Raw genomic sequence first — 20,574 nt, forward strand, 5'->3', positions numbered from 1 at the left:
CTCATCAAATTGTCACCCTTTTGTCTTAGTAAATAATCTTTTAAAAATCTAAATCTGATTGTATCACTCCCCTGCTTCAAATAATCCAATGATGTCCTACAGTACTTTCACATCTTTTCAGGGATGAAGACTCTCTCAGTCGCCCAGGCTGTTAATTCTGGTAGTCATTCTCAACTCTTCTCTCTTTCTCACACTCCACATTGTCAACAAGGTCCATCCATTCTACTTTCTGAATATTTCTTATTTCTCACTGCTCCTATTTGTCTGGTGTCGTGGAATCAGTTCAAGACCTTGCCAGTTAGTTCTGCCCTTGTCTATTTAAATATCATTCTATCTGCTCTCGTTGGTTTAAGCCTCATTTCTTTCTGAACTATCCTCGGATCTGCAACCTGAAAGATCTTTCTAAAACCAAATATTTGATACTGAAACTTTCATTTTTATATAAGAAAGCCCAACTAATAAGTTTCAGAAATATAGAACAGAAAACGTGGGGGCTTGGGGAGGGGATGTTATCAAGGAAATCATAGAAGAAAATTTCTCAGAAATGAAGGATATACGTTTCCAGAATGAGAGAGCCTGGCACAGGTCTGGAGACAACTATGCAGAAGCCGTTGGCTCCAGCTCACTGTTGCCATGCAGAAATATGACTCCCATGCTGCTAGATATCCTGATTGTTTTTAAAAAAGAGAAATCAAAATGTTAGTGGAAACTCGCCTAATTTTTAAATGATGGCTGAAATTAGAAAAAAAGTACACCCACATAAACATGAAAGTAGGGAAGTGCAGGGGCACTCGTAGGTTGGAATACAGTGTGTGTGAAGAGCACTTGGGGGTGTAGAACCTGATAAAGCTGGATGGACACAGCGTGAATACCCGGCAGGATGCTTTTAGAGCCCTAGGCCGGGCTGGAATCAGACTTTGCCACCTCCTGGCTGTGCAACCACGGGAAGGAGCTTGCTTCCGTATTTGCAAAAAGAGATGACTAAGGGCCCACCTTACAGGGCTGTAGTGAAGGGTTCATGACATTATGTATGCAAAGTGCTTATCACTGGGACCCCCACTGGCAGAAGATGAGACTATTTTGACTGCGAGGAAAGGGGGGCATTGCTTGGAAAACCGGAGGGGGGGCGGAGCGAGCAGCGGAAGGGGCGGGTGAGGGTTCCAAGTGGCGCCCCACTGGGGCGCAGCTCTGCTCCTAGGAAGAGACGGCCCCGGGGAAGCCAGATTTCTTTCCAGCAGCCGCAGCTCAGCCTGGAGTGACCCGGCCACTGCGGGGCTCGCCTCCCGCGAAGCTTTTGGACCTTTCCGGGGACGCACCCGCGGCGCGCTCCGCCCCGGAAACACGCCTCCAGCCAGGTTGGCGCGCTTTAGAAACAGCCTCTATTCTATTTCGTGTGCGTTTCACAGGGTCCCGGCCGCTCGGGGAGCTTGGTTCACTGGCGCTAAATCTACGGCCTCCAACCCCGCGCAGCGATGAAGAGGACCCGAGAGGAAGTGGACGCGACGCTGCAGATCGCCAAGCTGAACGCGGCCGAGCTGCTGCCTGCGGTGCACTGCCTGGGCTTCGGCCCCGGGGCCAGCGGCGCCGGCGGCGGTGACTTCTGCCTGCTGGAGCTGGAGCCCGCGCTGTGCCAGCAGCTGGAGGCAGGACACAGGTGAGCCGGGGCCCTGGTCCGCTGCGCCTCCATCCTGGTGCCAGCCACCTTCTGATTGTCCCTGCGGGGAAACGCAGGCCGAGAAAACTGGGCCAGAGAGATGCATTGATTTGACAGGGGGCTCAGAGCAGGCTGGTGGCCTGATCCCAGCGCCCTGCCTTTCCCCGAGAATTCCGCACCACTGCTAGGCCTTCCAGTTAGCTGGACTGAGGTGATAAATAGGACTGGTCCAGCAGATCTTGGAGGCCTGTGTCAGCGGAAACAAGTCAGGATGTGTAACCTCAGTGAAGTATTGAAGATGCCAGGGACTGCACAGAACACTTTGCCATTCTACCTTAAAATCCAATGGTAATATCTAATATTTATAGAGTTCTTGCCTTCTACTTATATGTATTTTACTCAGAAAATAGGTAGGACTGTAGAGAATAAGTTTAAAGCCATTTTACAGACATGATCGTTGTGGGAGACCCTCAAAAAAACCAGACTTGCCTGGGGTCACTCAGTGGGGATCTGAAGCTGTTTGTAATTTTAGGTCAGCTACACATTTGCTACAAGACGATGGATTAAAAAGCATAGTCAAAGGAGAAGTCTAGAGAATCATTCTCTCTCTGAATTTTGTGCAGTCCCAACTCCTGGAAATTAGTGGCTCTGGTTTGATTCTCTTCTGCACTGTCTTTCCTCCAACACTTGTGTTTATGAGGTAGTTTGTTCTCTTGTAGGTTCCTTTAAATTGAACCCTTTAGGCTGTCTTTCAGTTTTCATATTTTACTCATCAACAGTATTGTAGTTAACTGGCCAGTCTTCAGATGCTAGCCCAGAGTATCTTTAAGGGAACTGAAGGAGAACTTCGCTCGTCGGTTTTCATCCCAGCTGAGTTGGCTGGGATTTGAGAAAGGACTTCAGGTGTAAGGACCTTCTCTCTGTTCAGTTATAGCTAATTTAGCTGGCAAAACCCAGAAGGACCCGGAAATGTGTGTTTTAAGATTTTTTCTGCAGCGGGAAGGGTAGTTGTTCTAAATGGAATGTTTCAAAGTAGGGATAGTGCAATTTAGAATTAACTGTTAAAAAGTAGTTACGTGGGACTATTAAATGTTATTAGCACCAGGAAATTTAAAAAACTCTCCTTTTCACTTAAACGAAGGCTTAGTTTTAAAAAATATTTGCACAGCCTTCTATTTCAGGTTTTTAATTATTTGTTTAAAAGAAGTGCATTGTGTACAGGAAGGTTAAAGGCTTTATAAGCCAGGAAAACCACTAGGACCAACTTCCTTGTCATCTCCATCATGTGTCTTTAGTCTTCTTCCTCCTCCCTTTCATCCTTCTTTTCCTTCTTGCTTTTTTTCACCTGTGATAAGCTCCCTTTGTCAGAGTCTTCTCTTAGTCTAGTTTGTAAACATATCTTTTTCATATTTTTCATTCAGCATTGCAGCCTTTTCACAAGGTCTCACTTTCTTTGCAACGTAGCTGATGGTTAGGCCAGGATATGCTCCCTGATTGTTGGGGGATCCTCAGAACAAAACAAGAAGGACCACTCTTGGGTGAGTACCAGAGCTAGTAGCTTGGTCATCATCTGGGAGCTTGTTAGAAATGCAGAATCCTAGGTCCCATCCCAGACCTACTAAATCCCAATCTGCTTTTTAGCAAGTTTCCCTAAGGTGCCAACGTATAAATTTGATAAGTACTGCTTCAGCATGTTTAGATAATTGTGACATCATGACTGAAGCTTCTGGATGCTTTGTCTTGTGCTCTTCCCAGCAGTTTGCACAAAGATGCCATGTGGTGACATTTGGCCTCCTGGCCTCTTTGAATCTTTCTTCCTCATGTTGAGTTATTTTTCCTTATTGAGGCCACCTGGTGCTTCTCTGGCTCTCAACTGGCCCAGTCCTTGCTCTGTGGAGCCCATCATTGGGCCAGGGTTGTGAGAGCAGGGGCCAGACACAGCCTCAAGACTTAATTTCAAACTGTACAAGCCTAGAGGATTCTGGAACTGTTTGTAATGAAGATGTCCTTTGGTGTCTCAATAAACCATGTATTTTCTTTTCTCATTTTCCTGCAGTCTTGTGATTCGTGGTGATAAAGATGAGCAGGCTGTGCTGTGCAGTCAAGACAAAACCTATGACTTGAAAATAGCAGATACTTCCAATATGCTGCTTTTTATTCCCGGTTGTAAAACTCCAGACCAGCTGAAGATGGAAGAAACACGCTGCGACATTATTCACACTGAGGTAGCATTTTCTGTCTCCTGATGTATATGAGAATGACAACACATGCTAATCTTGCTTTTAATTAAAAACTTTAGGTATAAAATGTATTATCACAGGGAATCAGAAAAGTTCTCTAATGAGGCTTGAAATTTCTCAGAATTACTTTTTTTTTGGTTGGAGTCTTGTGAAATTGTCTTTATTTTCCCAAATTGATTTTTAAGTCCCAGACAACTGGACCATTTTCCATAACATAGAAATTTGCTATGGGGTGATTCATTCTAAAAATTTTATTTATTTTTAGTAAGTTTTGTTGTGGATATGTTTTGAAAGGAGACTCCCTCAAACCATAACTAGTGCATTATGTAATATTTATTGAGGTAGAGAAATGAAGAAATTTTAGTTTTTTTTTTCTTTTTATGAGGAAGATCAGCCCTGAGCTAACATCTGCTGCCAATCCTCCTCTTTTTATTTATTTATTTATTTTTAATGAGGAAGATTGGCCCTGAGCTAACATCCGTGCCCATTGTCCTCCACTTTGTATGGGATGCCGCCACAACATGGCTTGACAAGTGGTGCATCAGTGCACGCCCGGGATCCGAACCTGGGAACCCTGGGCCACCGAAGCAGAGCGCAAACACTTAACTGCTTGCACCACTGGGCTGGCCCTGAAATTTTAGTTTTTGAGGGAAGTGTGTTTCTCACCTTTGCAGTTGGTTTGATTCATTACTATCTATAGCCATGTATAAGAAATTCTTAATTATTTTGGAGCCTACTGATGGCAAATACCAAACAAAAGTCTCCATTCTGGCTAGACTGTTACAGGTGTAACAATCAAAGCACAGCCCTCAATTCTATCAGAATGACTTCAGATCAACTACTTCCTTAAACACAGAATTGTAATAGAAATAAGGGAAAATACTGGGAAATTTCAGTGACTCATATGGTGTTCCTAGAACAGAACTTCCAGTAAATATTGTATTTTGGTTTTTGTAGAGTTATGTCTTTCATTGTAATTAATTAGAAATTTTGGCAGTTGATCCTTTCGTAAAAGATATTATTTTTTCATCATGTACCGGTTTTGTAGGTGTTTTTGTGAGGGTATAACAACATCTGTGAGTACCTTTGAGCTCTCCTTATGAGAATTTTGTGTACCAAGACTGAATAAAACTTAACACAGATCTACTAACCAAAGTTTTAATCTGTGGTTGCACTTCACATGCCTAAAAGGGCTAGGTAAGGAATGCACATCAGCAAAGCAGGCTGGCATTGATAAATGGTAGTGTATACCCAGTCTCAGGAGTAATAGGAAATGGTGGGATCTATGGCAAATTGGAGAGCACAGGCCCCAGGTAGGTGGGTGGCCACTACTTGGCCATATGCGAAAGCAGGCCCAGCATTGCCGAGATCTTCTGATTTTTTTTTTCCAAGTAAAGCTTGAAATTTAGATTTTGGTGGCATAATCTCCTAATTTTTCAGTGCTTACACATAATTTAAACTCTATACTAAACCTCCCTTCCCCACAACACAAAAGCTCACACCAACATCTGTGTGTTGGATACAGCCAGCAGGCTGCCAGTTCGTGAACTATGGATGAAGTCAATCTTTCTGGTTTGGTCCTTAAGCTCCCCTTTTGAAGACCTTAGGTTCAGAAGCATCTCCATCAGGCTCTGGGCCTTGTCTTGTCAATCAAGCCTTATACTAGTTTGAGACCCTGACCACCCCAGAAATAATCCAGTTCAGCCTTTTTTCTTTCTTTCCTGTGAAACACTTATTGGGAACCTGCTAAGAGCTAGACACTGAACAAGTCCTGGAGATACAGAGGGATAACAGAAATTTATCCATCATTTAGTGGCTAAATGAGTGCGAGGCCTCTCCCTGTTTCACAAGTCCAATAAGGAATTAGCTGCAGTTCTGAACAGCAGGGAGTTCTTGCACTGAATAGAAGTCTCTTTTCCTTAGCTTCTTAATTTTGACATCATGAGCAACACACAAGGGAACCTCTCTTCCCTTTAACATCCCTTCGTTATTTGAAGACTGTGATAATGTCTCTTCCTTATTTTCTGTTTTTCAGTCTAAAAATATTCATTTTCTGTTGTTTCCACCTGGTTTGTAGAATTGTCACTATCTTGGTTATTCTTTTTTGGGCATACTCTAGTTTCCAGAGTACGCTTGAGATATGGAGCTCAATTATCGGTTCTCACTATGTTGACAATGTCTTCTTAATTGGGGTTTGAAAAAGTGTTTCCTGAAGATACTCATCCATCTGCTTGACATGGCTGGATGAGTGCCTTCTCAATAGAAAGTAGGATACCTTGGCTCCGTTTTCTTGCTTCTTGTTGAGGGCAGATGGTTGGTTGAAATTTTGTATGAAATTTTCTTTTAGAATGGCCCCTAAAAGGTTATGATATATTTATAATTTCTAGATCTTTGGTTTTTCTAATAATTATTGGGAATTAAGAAGATGTAGACCTAAATTAAAGAAGCTAAAGAAACTTTTGATGGAAAATACCTACGAAGGACCTGACAATCAAAAAGAAAAGGACTCAAATCACTCAAAAGTAAGAGTATTATCTTCATTGTTTTATTTTGAATTTTAAAAAGAGAACTATAATTAGAGGCACTTAAGGGTGACATTCTTCCTTTTTAAACTTTATGTTGTGAAAATATCAAACATACCCCAAAACAGAAAGACCCGTATGTATTCATCACTCAGTTGAACATTTGTCAGTATTTTGTCAATCTCATTTTTCCTGTCCCCCGGCTTCCTCCTACCTTTTTTTTTTATTTTTCTGGAGTATTTTAAAGCACATCCTAGATATCATGGTGATGATTGTACAGCTGAAAATTTCTCATGTTCCTAACTATGAAATAATAGTTTTTTAGAGATTAAATTAATTTTTATTTAGTTAAAAATTATAATTAAGGGCTCTTGAGAAAAGGCATTATGAAAATGGAAAGTATTCTTACTCTAATGACAGAACTGACTAATTCCTGGAAGTATGGAAAAATATTTATAAACCGTCCCATTTGCAACAACATGGATGGGCCTGGAGGGTATTATGTTAAGTGAAGTAAGCTAGAAAGAGAAAGACAAACACTGTATGATCTCACTCATATGTGGAATATAAACCAACACATGGACAGAGAAAACTGTATTGTGGTTACCAGGGGGAATGGGGGTAGGGGGTGGGCACAAGGGGTGAAGGGAGACATATATATGGTGATGGACAAACAAAAATGTACAACCCAAAATTTCACAATGTTATAAACTATTAAAACATCAATAAAAAAATATTTATGAACCAAGTAAAAAAAATTTTTGAAGCTTTTAATGTAATTCAAAATGATAGAACTCTACTGGTATTCTAAAGACCATATTCATATTAAAAGTTCTCTTTTTCTCCATTGACTGATTGATTTCCTTTATTTTTTTTGGTAACAACTTTATTGAGATATAATTTATATACCAAACAATTCACTCATTTTAAAATGTATAATTTGGGGCGGCCTGGTGGCGTAGTGGTTAAGCTCATATGCTCTGCTTCAGTGGCCTGGGGTTTGCGGGTTTGGATCCCCGATGTGGACCTACACACCACTAGGAGTGGTGTGGCAGCATCCCACATACAAAATAGAGGAAGATTGGCACAGATGCTAGCTCAGGGCCAATCTTCCTCAAGCAAAAAGAGGAAGATTGGCAACAGATGTTAGCTCAGGGCCAATCTTCCTTACACATACACAAAATGTATAATTTTAATGGTTTTTAGTACATTCACAGAGTTGTGCAATCATTACCATGATGAAGTTTAGAACATTTTCATCTCCCCAAAAGAAATCCTGTACCTTTTAACTGTTACCTTTCTCGCCTTCTCTCTGCCACCTCAGCCCTAGGCAACCAGTAATCTACTTTCTGTTTCTATTGATTTGCCTCCTCTGGACGTTTTATACGAATAGAATCTTATAATATGTGGCCTTTGCTGACTGTTTTTTTGACTTAGCATCATGATTTCAACGTTCATTCATGTTGTAGCATATATCAGTTTATTCCTTTTTATTGCTGAATAAAATATCCCATTTTATGGATATACCACATTTTATTCATCCATTCATCAGTTGATGGACATGTGGGTAGTTTCTGCTCTTTGATTATTATGAATAACAGTGCTGTGAACATGCATGTATAAGTTTCTAGCGGACCTATGTTTTCATTTCTCTTGGGTGTATACCTAGGAGTGGAATCGATGGGTCCTGTGGTGACTCTACATGACCTTCTGAGGGACTGCCAGACTGTTTTCCAAACTGGTGACACCATTTTACATTCCCATTGTATAGGGGTTCCAATTTCTCTACATCCTTGACAACACTTGTTTATTACCTGTCTTGTTTATATCCATCCTAGTGGGTCTGAAGTGGTATCATGTGGTTTTGATGTGCGTTCCCTAATAACTTATGATGTTGAACATCTTTTCTTGTGCTTGTTAACTATTTTTTTGTGTGTGTGTGAGGAAGACCGGCCCTGAGCTAACATCTGTCAATCCTCCTCTTTTTGCTGAGGAAGACTGGCCCTGGGCTAACATCCACGCCCATCTTCCTCCACTTTATATGGGACGCTGCGACAGCATGGCCTGATGAGCAGTGTGTCAGTGCACGCCTGGGATCCGAACGGGCGAACCCTGGGCCACCGCAGCGGAGCGCGCGCACCCAACCGCTTGCGCCACCGGGCCAGTCCCAATGTGCTTGTTAACTATTTATGTATCTTTGGAGAATGTCTATTCAGGAACACCTTTGCCCAATTCTTAATTGGTTGTGTTTTTATTACTGAATTGTAGAAAAGTTTATTATATAGTCTAAATACAAGTCCCTTCTCAACTAGATAATATCCAAATATTTTCTCTCATTCTTTGGGTTGTTTTTTCATTTTCTTGATTTTTTTTTTAATTGTGTAAATGTATATAACATAAAATTTACCATTTTAACCATTTTTACTTGTATAGTTATGTGGCCGTAAGTACATTCACATTGTCTACAACCATCAACCCCATCCATCTTTAGAATTTATCATCTTTCTAAGCTGAAACTCTGTACACATTAAACACTAACTCCTCAGTCTCCCTTTCCTCCTAGCCTCTGGCAACCACTATTCTACCTTCTCTGTGAATTTGACTACTGTAAATATCCCATATAAGTGGAATCATACAATATTTGTCCTTTTGTGTTCATGATGTTTTGAAGTGAAAAGTTTTTTTCATTTTGATAAAGTCCAATTTTCTATTTTTCCTTTTGTTGCTTGTGTTTTTGGTGTCATTTCTGAGAAACCATTGCCAAATCTGACATCACAAACATTTACCCCTGTGTTTTGTTTTCTTCTAAGATATTCACTGATTTCATGTAGTAATCATTACACATTAACAAAAGAAATTGAGCTAGTGTGTAAATATTGCCTTAATCTGTTCTATATATTTATTCCCCAAAATTCAATAAGTCTAAAAAAATATTCTTCAAAGGCCTTAAAATGATTTTTTTTTCTTGTTTCAGTACACAACTGAAGATTTGCTTGATCAAATTCAGGCAAGTGAGGAAGAAATAATGGCCCAGTTACAAGTTCTAAATGCCTGTGAGATTGGAGGTAGCATTACTTACTATTATTATTAATAATGATGGAGTTGGGCATCATATGAGAGAGAGAGAAGTTTTTGGACATCTTCACCCTGTTGCGTACTGTTTATTTAATCTTCTTTTGGGCTCAAGGATGATGATATTTGTATTTTTGGGTGTGGGGTAGAGACTACATGTGATTATCTTTACTGAGGAGGTCAGTCTGTGACCAGTGACTTTAACCACTCCTTACAGGCCTTTTTCTTTGGATTAAGTGGTAATAGAAGAACCATGTTAGATCGAGAAAAGTCTTAGATAGTCTAATCCCGTCATTGTTTTTAATAGGTGAGGAAACTAAAGCCTAGGAAGGGAAACTGACTTGTCCAGGGCTACATGTTGAGTTAGTGATAGGATAAGGCATAGAACCCAGCTCCTTGAACTTCTGATTCAGAATTAATTTAATAACCTCGTTGTATTTCCAAATTGCTTGGAAGATGGGACTGTGTTTCTTCTTGTGATAACTCTTAACGTGTTTTTGAATATATGTTAAATAGTTTATATAATAAATCTGTGTAAAAGTTATAGTAGTTGTGTTGGCCTCAGGCGTTGATGAAAAACCCCAGTTGTATTTTCTTCAGTGTTTTGACTAGCTTCTGGTCTAGAGTTGGAGCTTTTTTCTCAGCATCTGGGCCTGCAGTAATACTTGAGAAGATGTTTGTGTGCATTTTTCAGCCCTCTTAAGCTTGCCCAGAGAAGCAGCTTCATTCTGCACCCATGTGTTAGGAAGGAGGAAACTGGTATGGGTTGGTAGACGCACTATTCAAGTTGCTCACAATCTTCCAAGCAAGATTAGCTTTTGTGAGACCTTAACTCTCAAATGTGGCAAATTCTGCTAAGTAAAGCAATTGTAGACGACTTTAGAACTAAACTAGAAGCACTTAGTTCTTTATTGTTGTTCCTTGAGACACATTTGGTCCTAAGCATCAGAAATAAAGTTTTTAATTATGGATGCCTGCTGCTAATAAGTATGGTATATGGGCACTTTGAATGTTAAGGTTAAAAAAAAACATATACACACAATGGATTTTAATGCAGCTTTCTGCATTATTCACTTATTGTGTGGGGATGGATAAAATTTTGGTGTGTGGGGGTGGGGTGGTGCATAGATTATTCCTAGCTTTCTTTCTCAGTTTTACATCACACATTCCATTTTTTAATGTTGCTTTTATTTTTTCAGAATAAGGCTAGCAACATTCTCCCTTGGAAATGGTGGATGTGTACTTGGTTTGTTTCTCCAGGGGTGGTGGTAGTGCCTTCGATTATAACATGGGATTTCATAACCTTTCATGGGAATAGGGAAAGGTATCTTGGTGTCCAGCCTTTATTTTGCCACCGTACCTCTGAGTCTACTGTTTCTTGAATGAGCTGGACTTCTTTTTGAGCATGAGAACACCTCTGCAAGATAGCTGAGATGAGAGCTATAACCACGGCAGTGCCCCACAGCAGAGATTACTATGTGGGATGTCGAACGCATGACCGTCACCTCATTTGTATGACATTCTAATTTTGAAATGACTGTACCAACTACAGGTTTCCACATTTCCACTTACAATGACAAGATTATTATGAGATAATCGAATATTAAAGCACTTGAAAAAAGTCAAAGGGTTAGTCATATGTAAAATACTCTTTAAAAACCACTTGATCTCCCTCAAGACACAATTTGTAATGATTGGGAGAAAAGCATTAAAAAAAGCATTGTTTATAAAGAAAGCTAACACTTTCACTGTCTCTGTTTTGCAATGGGCAAGAGTATGCTGCTGCTTTATCAATCTATTAGCCAGTTAACTTACTTAAAATGTTCTTTGGTAAATACAACTTTTGGAATTTGTAGGTTATTGGAGGATTCTTGAATTTGATTATGAGATGAAGCTTCTGAATCATGTAACTCAGCTTGTGGATTCTGAATCTTGGTCTTTTAGTAGAGTTCCTTTGAGTACATGCCTTCAGGAACTTGGACCATTGGAGCCAGAGTAAGTATTTTAATCACTGTCTAGATTTCCTTAAGGGGAAGAAAAGTATTTTCTGGGGTGGAACTAAACCCAGGGCATATACTATTTATATTTTGATATCTTATAGAAATTTTAAAATTATACAACCAAGAAGGACTTGGTAATTTTAGTTACTGGGGGAACAAATGTGTATCATCTTTTTTCTGCCATAAAAAATATAAAGAAATAATTATGTTTCAGCTATTTTATAGTAATAAGTGTATGCTCACATAATTCATGTAAAAATGTTTAGCATGGGGCCTGACACATAGTAGCTTCCCAGTATATTTTAGTTTGTTCCTTTTTTTTTTCCTTTTTGTGAGGAAGATTAGCCCTGAGCTAACATCTGTTGCCAATCCTCCTCTTTTTGCTGAGGAAGATTAGCCTTGGGCTAACATCTGTGCCCATCTTCCTCTACTTTGTATGGGACACTGCCACAGCATGGCTTGATAAGCCAACCCCAGGCCGCCGAAGTGGAGCGCGCGAACTTAACCGCTAAGCCACCTGGGTGGCCCCTTTAGTTAGTTCCTGATGTAAAGTTTACTTCGCAACCAAAATCACTTAGTATTTCAAACCTCAAATTTATGTTGTAGTTTCTAGTTAGCAGTGGTGTTTAAAACATGCATAAAAATGTGGTAACTTTTCAAATGAGTGTTTTAAATTTTTCAGGGAGATGATCGAACACTGTCTTAAATGTTATGGAAAGAAATACGTAGAGGAAGGTAAGATTTGGATGGTACTTTAATGGGTATTTTAACTCTTGTATGTTAAAATTGATATGCCTTTCTGAAGTGTGTTTGTGTTAAAAAGAAGAACTCCTGGGGTTGTGGGAAGTAAGTTGTGTGTAATTCCTTCTGAGAAATTGCATTGAGGAAAAGGAAACATTAGTACTGTTTTTAGTTGTAAGAAGACAATATAAAATTATCTGATACCTTTCCCTTAGGTGAAGTTTATTTTGAATTGAATGCTGATAAAATATGCAGAGCGACAGCACAAATGCTACTTCAGAATGCAGTGAAATTCAACCTCGCTGAGTTTCAAGAAGTATGGCAACAGAGTGTTCCTGAAGGAATGATAACTAGGCTTGATCAGCTGAAGGTAATAGCAGTAGTTGCTACCATAACTCAACAGGTTACCATTAATTACTAGGTGAAGTAAAACTTGTATTGGAACTGAATTTGGAGCCTGTTTATTTTCTTAGCCACCCGTGAGGAGTACACTATACATTCAGTCCATCGCAAAGTCCTTTAAAAAAGACCCCAACACTTTATTGAAGTATAATTTACATATCATAAAATTCACCCTTCTGAAAAGAATTTTTAGTAAATTTACTGAATTACGCAGCCATCACTACAATCTAGTTTTAGAACATTTCTTTCACCTGAGTAAGATCCCTCAGGCTCATTTACAGTTAATCCTGGTTCCTACCCAGGGTATCTCATTTCATTCCATTTCTCTCCATTTCCACCACCACCACCATAGTCCAAACTATCATGATCTCCTGGCTCTGAATAGCAGTCGCATCCCTGAGCAGGCCTTCCGAACTTTTAATTTTGCCCTCCTCCAATCCATTTTCTGTGGTGCTACTAGAATGATCTTTTAAAAATGCCAGTCAGATTAGATGAATGTCTTGCTTAAATCACTTTAACGGTTGCCCATCGCATTTAAGATATAAAATCCAGAATTCATATCTTGGCCTCCAAGGGCCTTCATGAGCTTCCCTGTGGCTTCATTTCTTGCTACTTCCTCTCCTGCTCGTTGTATACCAGCCTTCTTCAGATTTTCAAGATCATCAGGCTCTCTCCTAGCTTAGAATCTTCACAAAAGTCTTTTTGTTCTAGAATGATCTTTAATTTCACCTGGACCCATCTTTGAGTCACTTCATCAAGGAGGCCTTCACTCTAAAGAACAGGCCTCCTGTTTTTCTCTTCCATAGCACCCTGTATTTTTCCTTCATGGCACTTATCACTTAGCTTTGGAAAAATGTTTGTGTGGTTCCCCACTCTCCACTTTGATAGAATTTTGTTCACTGTTGCTTGCCAATATCTAACGTACTGCCTGGCATGTAGTATATGCTCAGTAAGTATTTGTTAAGTGAAAGGATTTGCTCAATATTTACGGAGTTCCTTTTATGTCTAGGGGCTATGCTAGATGCTGAGGAGAAAACATCATGGGTGCCATGAAGGTCCTCAGCCTGGGGACTGGCAATGGGGGCTGCACATTACATGTATAAATCTGTTCTTACAATGTGGAGCAATCTGTGCCATGGGAAAGTCATGCGCAAGATGTTATGGGAGCAAAGAAAAGGGACTTATCCATCTGGCTAGTGAATCAGGGATGATTTTCTGAAGGAATGGATGTTTTAGCTGCCAAGTTTGAAAAGTAATGAAGTATTACTCTAGATGGAAGGGCAGAGACGAGAATCCAGGAGAGCATGTCTCAAGGCATGGAGGTATAAAAATGGGGGCACTGTTAGTAGGGATGCATGGCTGGAGTGAAGGGTGCTGGTGAGTTAGTGAGGGACCCTGTGGACTGTGCTAAGGAATTTGAACTCTATCTAGAAAGCTCTTGGAGGCCATTTAGTGGCATCAGTTGGAAGAGCTACCTGATGAGTTTTTTTTTTTAAGTAATAAATTTTATTGCATATTGAGTACATGTAATTCTTTAACCCACTAGGATCTCAGCATTTTTTTTTTTCTTTTTTTGGTGAGGAAGATGGGCCCTGAGCTAATATCTGTTGTCAATTTTCCTCTTTTTTTTTTTTTTTGCTTGAGGAAGATTAGCCTTGAGCTAACATCTGTGCCAATCTTCCTCTATTTTGTATGTGGGTTGCTGCCACAGCATGGCTGATGAGTGGAGTAGGTCTGTGCCTGGGATGCAAACCCAGAAACCTTGGGCCGCTGATGTGGAGCACGCCAAACCACTATGCCACTGGGCCAGCCCCATACCTGATGAGTTTTGCCTTTTGGAAAGAGCAGTGTGACAGTAGTGAGGATGGATGGATGGAAGGTTGATTAGATTACAAAAAAAGAACTCTCCAGGCTCTGAACGCTTACATACTCCTAACTAAGAGAGTACTTGCCAAAGAAATAGGTGCTGGGAAATTGATAGAGTAATCTCGAGGCCTTAAAATCTATAGAATTTAGTGATGCTTAGGTGTGGGGTTTGAATAAGGGAATCTGGGATGATGCATAGGTTTTCTGGTTTCCTAGGATAGTGGGACTAGAACAAGTTTGGTTGACAAACACAATGAGTTCATAAGTAGCTTTGGATATAGAGATCTGGTGCTCAGAAGAGAGGTTTGAGTCAGAGATATAACTATTACAGTCATTAGCAAGTAAGAGGTGGTTGAAGTCACAAGTTTAGATGATGTTATCTGGACAGTGATGGTGAAACAAGTAGAGGGATTGGGTTAGAGGCCCAAGGGACCTGCAATATCAAGTTAGGAAAATGATGAGACAGTGATGAGAAAGAGGAAGGAGTAATTAACATTAACAAAGAAAACAGGACTAGTGAGATGAATCCAAGAAAAGGGCCCACTGGATTTGGCAATGACAGGTCATTGGGGACCTTTCAACTAGAGCGATCCTGATAAACTGGTGGTGGTAAAAGCCAGATTGCAGAAGGGAAAAGCAGTCCCTGCTTAAAGGAGCTCTTTTTATGAAAAAGGCTTTTGTAAGTCTCTGGGTAGTTTGTGTTAAGTTTCGTGTAGCTGACATTTGAAATGCCTTAGGCTAAGCTAAACCTAAAGGTAAAAGAATGAATCATATTTAAACATTAGACAGTGACTTTAACTGCCCTTTCTCTTCTCATTTCTTATAGGGTTTAGCCTTGGTGGATAGACACTCAAGACCAGAAATCATATTTTTGCTAAAAGTAGATGATTTACCTGAGGATAATCAGGACCGTTTTAATAGTCTATTCTCTCTAAGGGAGAAGTGGACAGAAGAAGATATTGCTCCATATATTCAGTAAGTAATTTATTAAAAATGGATTTTGAGGGTTGTTCTTTTTATAAAGAGTCTCATAGGGTTTTAGATTTATTATTAGAACACCATTTTTTTTGAGTATTCCCTGAGGACAGTGCTTTTTTTTTTTTTTTTTTTGTGAGGAAGATCAGCCCTGAGCTAACATGCATGCCAATCATCCTCTTTTTGTTGAGGAAGACCGGCCCTGAGCTAACATCTATTGCCAATCCTCCTCCTTTTTTTCCCCCTTTTTCTCCCCAAAGCCCCAGTAGATAGTTGCATGTCATAGCTGCACAGCCTTCCAGTTGCTATATGTGGGACGCCGCCCCAGCATGGCCTGACAAGCGGTGCGTTGGTGGGCGCCCAGGATCCTAACCCAGGCCGCCAGTAGCGGAATGCGCACACTTAACCAATAAGCAACAGGGCCAGCCCCGGGACAGTGCTTCTTTTGAAACTTGCTCAAGACAGTGGTGGCTGTCTTCTCTATCATTCTCCACAACTACTGATTCTGGAGGTGGCGTATGTGTTATCTGTCTTCCTTACTACTGCTTCTAAAACCACTTCTCTGCTCCCTTCCTTGCAAAACTGCAGCTGTGAGAGGGACAGTCAGACTGCATACCCCAATATAACTCTAAGGCAAGCACCCCTCTTTGATTGCTACCTTCTATCTTTCCTGCTGCCTTATTTTATTATTATTTTTTTTTTTGTGAAGAAGATTGGCCCTGAGCTAACATCTGTCGCCAACCTTCCTCTTTTTGCTTGAGGAAGATGGTCCCTGAGCCAACATCTGTGCCAGTCCTCCTCTGCTTTGTACATGAGACGCCGCCACAGAATGGCTTGATGAGCGGTGTGTAGGTCCGTGCCCGGGATGCAAATGCGTGAACCCCGGGCCACCAAAGCAGAGTGTGCAAACTTAACCACTATGCCACTGGGCCGGCGCTTCTTGCTGCCTTATTTGAACATTTTGGTAGATGCCAGATTGCAGAAGAACAGATTAGCTCTGAAGTCACTATTTATGGGACTTCAAATCCACCAACACTGCCACCTCTTCACTGGGTCTCACCTCTCAAGTCCTCTCTCTTTACTTTAGCCAGATTGGATTCCCTGGTCAGTCCCTCCTACTTCTACTGGGCGTGCTTTACTCCCTTGGCCCTCTCTCCCTCTTGTCATACCCTCTGGCAAAAATCTACAAAGATTAAACCCAACTTTCTGCTTACTCTATGCCTACACTTGGGCAGCTGAAATTTCTTAGAGAAAAATACACAGTGGGGCTTGCCAGTTTCACTTAAGAATGTAAGTGGTCTTAAGTTTAAGAATGTAAGAATTTAGCAGGGTCCCTGGTAAAGCATCATTTCCTCATGAAACTTTTCTGCCCTTGGAGCTCACTTTACACCTTCTTTTCGCCTTTCATACCATCAGTGCTCCTGCTTCCTCTTAACCTTCAGCTTATGACCTTGTTTTTTGAGAAAACAGAAGCAGACAGGAAAAGACAAGAACAACTTTTTTCCCATTGCCAAATCTGCCAGCCTCCTTGTGTCTGCACATGCCTCCTTTGCAGTCCCTCCTGTATAATGCATGAACCGTCCTTGTTCCTAAGGCCAATCCTCCTTCTGCGCTTGGTACATGCCCTCTAACCTTGTTCAAGACTTGTGTCCTCCAGTTATCCCCGTCTCCCTCATGTTATCGTCTCCCTATCTACTAGATTATTCCATCAACACACGCTATTCTGTAGTACTGCTTATCTTAAAAAAACGACAACCACCACCTGGACCCCATGTCCTCTGCTCTCCTTCACAAGAAAACTCCTGTTAAAAGTTTGTGTACTTACTTTCTGCTTCTTTGTCTCCCATTCTTTCCTTAACCCAAAGACATCTCCTTAACCTAAGGAGATCCATCTTCTTACATTCAGTGGTCAGTTGTCTGTCCTGGCTTACTTGGCCTCTTAGCACTAAGTGACACAGTGGACCACTTCCTATTGGAAACACATGGGTTTTCTCCCCTCTCCCCCAAGGCAGCTCCTTTACTGTCTCTTTTGCTGCTGTCTCCCTCTTCTTGCCCGTCTTTAAATGTCAGAGTATTCTAGGACTCTATTCTTGATCATCTTCTCTTCTGTTTATATTTTTTCCCTTGGTGCCCTCATCTAGGCCTGGATTTAAATTTAGTGACTTCCTAATTTTATCTTCATACTTGACCTTTTCCCTGAGCTCGAGATTCTTACATCTATCTGCCTAATTAACATTTCCACTTGGGTATCTAATAGGAATTTCAGACCTGACATGCTCATAGCAGAACTGTTGGTTCCCCCTGTCCTAACCCCATTTTCCTCATCTCAGTTAACAGCACTACCATTAATCCATTTACTTAAGCAAAAAGTCTAGGAATCATCCTTGTCCTTTCCTTCTTTTACCCCCTGGTTCAAACTACGAGCAAACCCTGATGGCTCCTCTCGTACCTGCCTCTAATTGGTCTCTCTATTTCTGTTTTTGACGCTTTCCCCACTCCTCCTTTCTAAACTTTTTATTTTGGAAAATTTTAAACATTCAAAAGTGACAATATAATATAATGAACTCTCCATGTACTCACCACCAAGCTTCCATAAACATCAACTCATTGCCTCTATTATTTAAAACTTAGATCACATCATGCTTTTCCATTAATTAAAACCCTCCTAGTGGCTTCCCATTATACTTAGAATTAAATCACAACTCCTTTCCATCTTCTTCAAGGACCTATGTGATCTCACCCTTGCTCCCTTCTCCAGCTCACGACCTTCTATTCTTCCCTCTGCTAATTATGTTCCAGTCATAGTCTTTTCTTCTTTGGGGTACAGAAGAGGAAGCTAAAGTTCAGGGAGGGGAGGTATCCTAGACAAGCTCACACAGGTAGCCTATGCAGGTTCTCTGAGTCTAGACCTACTGTATGGCATTGCTTGTATTTCTCATTTGGAGGCTGTGTAATATAATGGAAAAAATATGGACTTTGAAGTCATACAAACCTGGCTGCGAAATTTGGCTCTATCCTTTACTACCTGAGCCTCAGTTTCCCCATATCTAATATGGGGTTAAATAATACATTACTCCTACTGTTATTGTGAAGGTTAAATGAGATAATACATGTAATCTGCCTACTTCAATTAAGGCTTGGTAACCGCTCCCTACTCTCTCTCCCCCATAAACAGACACCCTTAAGCTTGGGAAGATGGATTTAGGGGAGAGAGATATAAATAACTAGTACTCTGAATATTATGTTATGTTCTCTAAAATATTCATGCTGTTTATTTATTTTTTTTATTGTTCCCACAGAGATTTGTGTGGAGAGAAGCAAACCATAGGTGCATTACTCACTAAATATTCTCGATCTTCGATGCAAAATGGTGTTAAAGTTTATAATTCAAGAAGACCCATTTCTTAAAAGAACAACTGTGTGTTCTTTGGGACTAAAGTTGTTGGTTATAAAAAAAAGATTCTTTTATGGATTTGTATTCCACACTTTTAAAAACCTACTACTTTGAGGCATTTTTCTCCTCATCTTAAGCATTTTGAAACTACTCTTTTTTTCCTTAAATGTAATAGGATATTTCTATATCTTTCAAGTTATGTTTGTATTATGCACACATTGTAAACAAGGACAAAAGAAAATGTTTTTTTTCCTGTATTTTGTATCTGTCTGTAGTGTATATGGTTTTATTTATAGAAAAAGAGTTTTGCCTTTGTTATATTTAAAATTGCACCTCTTTAAGATTTGATCTTCTAATCATTAATAAATTTAAAACTTTTTCAGAGAACTAAATAATAATGGTTTCCTAGAAGAGAATTATTTATTCACTTAACTGTCATGTCTTAAATGAGTTCCCTTTCACTTTCAACCTTCCACCAAAACAGGAAGTCACTAGATGCTATCAGTTATCTAAATTAGTTCTTTGCATTGATGAAATTCGCTTGATAATTGCTCCTCTTTTGCCGGCTGGTATAGACATGCACTTCGGGATTTGATCCTCAATCCTACCTGAATACTACTAATAGAGCAGTTTATAATCCTGTAGTGTAATACTTATTAGAAAACTACAAGTAATTTCTAGTTGGTTTTGGAATGCTTGATAAAGTCCCTTCATAGCTTTATTTTCCTAATTTGTTTTCATTTAGACCGAACTTCATGTTAATTTTATCCTAGCTAATGAATTTGTCACTAGGACAGTTGGAGAGGGTAGGCCAAAGTTAAGTTGGGACCAAAGTTAAAAAAGATGGTAATAGATAATCCACAATTAATTAACCAAGATTTAACTATTATTGAAGTTTGCAACTGTATTATTCTCATGCACATGAAATGCACATATGATGGCTTCAAAATATTTGTCCTGAGCTAGCCCTGATGGCCTAGCGGTTGAAGTTCAGTGCACCTTGCTTCAGTGGCTAGGGTTCGGTTCTGGTCGCAGAAGCTAGGGTTCGGTTCTGGTTGCAGAACCACACCACTCATCTGTCAGTAGCCACGCTGTGGCAGTGGCTCACATAGAACTAGAAGAACTTACAACTAGAATAGACAACTATGTACCAGGGCTTTGGGGAGGGAAAAAAAAGAAAGAGAGGAAGATTGGCAACAGATGTTAGCTCAGAGGGAATCTTTCCCAGCAAAAAAAAAAAAAAAAAAAAAAAAAAATCTGTCAATAAATTTTTCTGCATCTATGTGATTACTATTTTTTAAAATAAATACTGAGCAGTGCTCAATTTGAATGAGACTACCTGGGGTCTAATCACACATTTTACAGCTTAAATTACTGGGGTCCAGGGAGTTTATGGTGTCTGTTCACACAATAAACCAGAGGCACACCCCTCCGCCTGGTTTCAGGAGACTCCCCCTTCATTAGCTCCCAGTCCCTCACTTTGCAATTCTTGGTCCCATACTTCTCAATGCGCTTGCGCTAGACCTTTATTCCCCCCAAATTTAAATGTTCCCTCCTTTCCCTCCTCCTCTTCTCTGCTCACCCAATACATACCTGTCTTGGCTTTCCTAAATTTCAACAGTTCTCACCCACTCTAGGTACACGGAAAAGCAAACACAAAACCCCAGCGTTATCGCGTAAGCCCCGCCCACCAACAGAAAGCTTCCGG

The 20,574-nt window shown here is 40.3% G+C and overlaps 1 protein-coding gene across 2 annotated transcripts; it reads left to right on the plus strand.

Moving 5' to 3' along the window:
- The first annotated feature begins 1,221 nt into the window (after nt 1-1,221).
- On the plus strand, nt 1,222-19,258 carry DSCC1 (DNA replication and sister chromatid cohesion 1). 2 transcript variants are annotated; one of them, XM_004431111.3, is made up of 9 exons: nt 1,226-1,654; nt 3,711-3,879; nt 6,282-6,416; nt 9,391-9,481; nt 11,345-11,483; nt 12,171-12,223; nt 12,445-12,599; nt 15,324-15,472; nt 18,772-19,258. In XM_004431111.3, exons 1-9 carry the CDS (start codon nt 1,473-1,475, stop codon nt 18,878-18,880), a joined length of 1,182 nt encoding a protein of 393 aa, XP_004431168.1. In that variant the 5' UTR covers nt 1,226-1,472; the 3' UTR covers nt 18,881-19,258. The 2 variants fall into 2 exon arrangements, with proteins under 2 accessions (XP_087303630.1, XP_004431168.1); XM_087447504.1 differs by lacking the exon at nt 15,324-15,472 and having other exon boundaries at nt 1,222-1,654.
- Nucleotides 19,259-20,574: the final 1,316 nt, after the last annotated feature.

This window comes from Ceratotherium simum, chromosome 23 (assembly GCF_057802395.1).
Source record: "Ceratotherium simum simum isolate JZ-2026a chromosome 23, ASM5780239v1, whole genome shotgun sequence".
Classification (NCBI taxonomy): Eukaryota; Metazoa; Chordata; class Mammalia; order Perissodactyla; family Rhinocerotidae; genus Ceratotherium; species Ceratotherium simum.

Coding starts and splice junctions, on each gene's coding strand:
- DSCC1 (XM_004431111.3), top strand. CDS start 1,473: ATGAAGAGGACCCGAGAGGAAGTGGACGCGACGCTGCAGATCGCCAAG. Junction 3,880..6,281: donor GCGACATTATTCACACTGAG/GTAGCATTTTCT, acceptor TATAATTTCTAG/ATCTTTGGTTTTTCTAATAA. Junction 9,482..11,344: donor AAATGCCTGTGAGATTGGAG/GTAGCATTACTT, acceptor TGGAATTTGTAG/GTTATTGGAGGATTCTTGAA.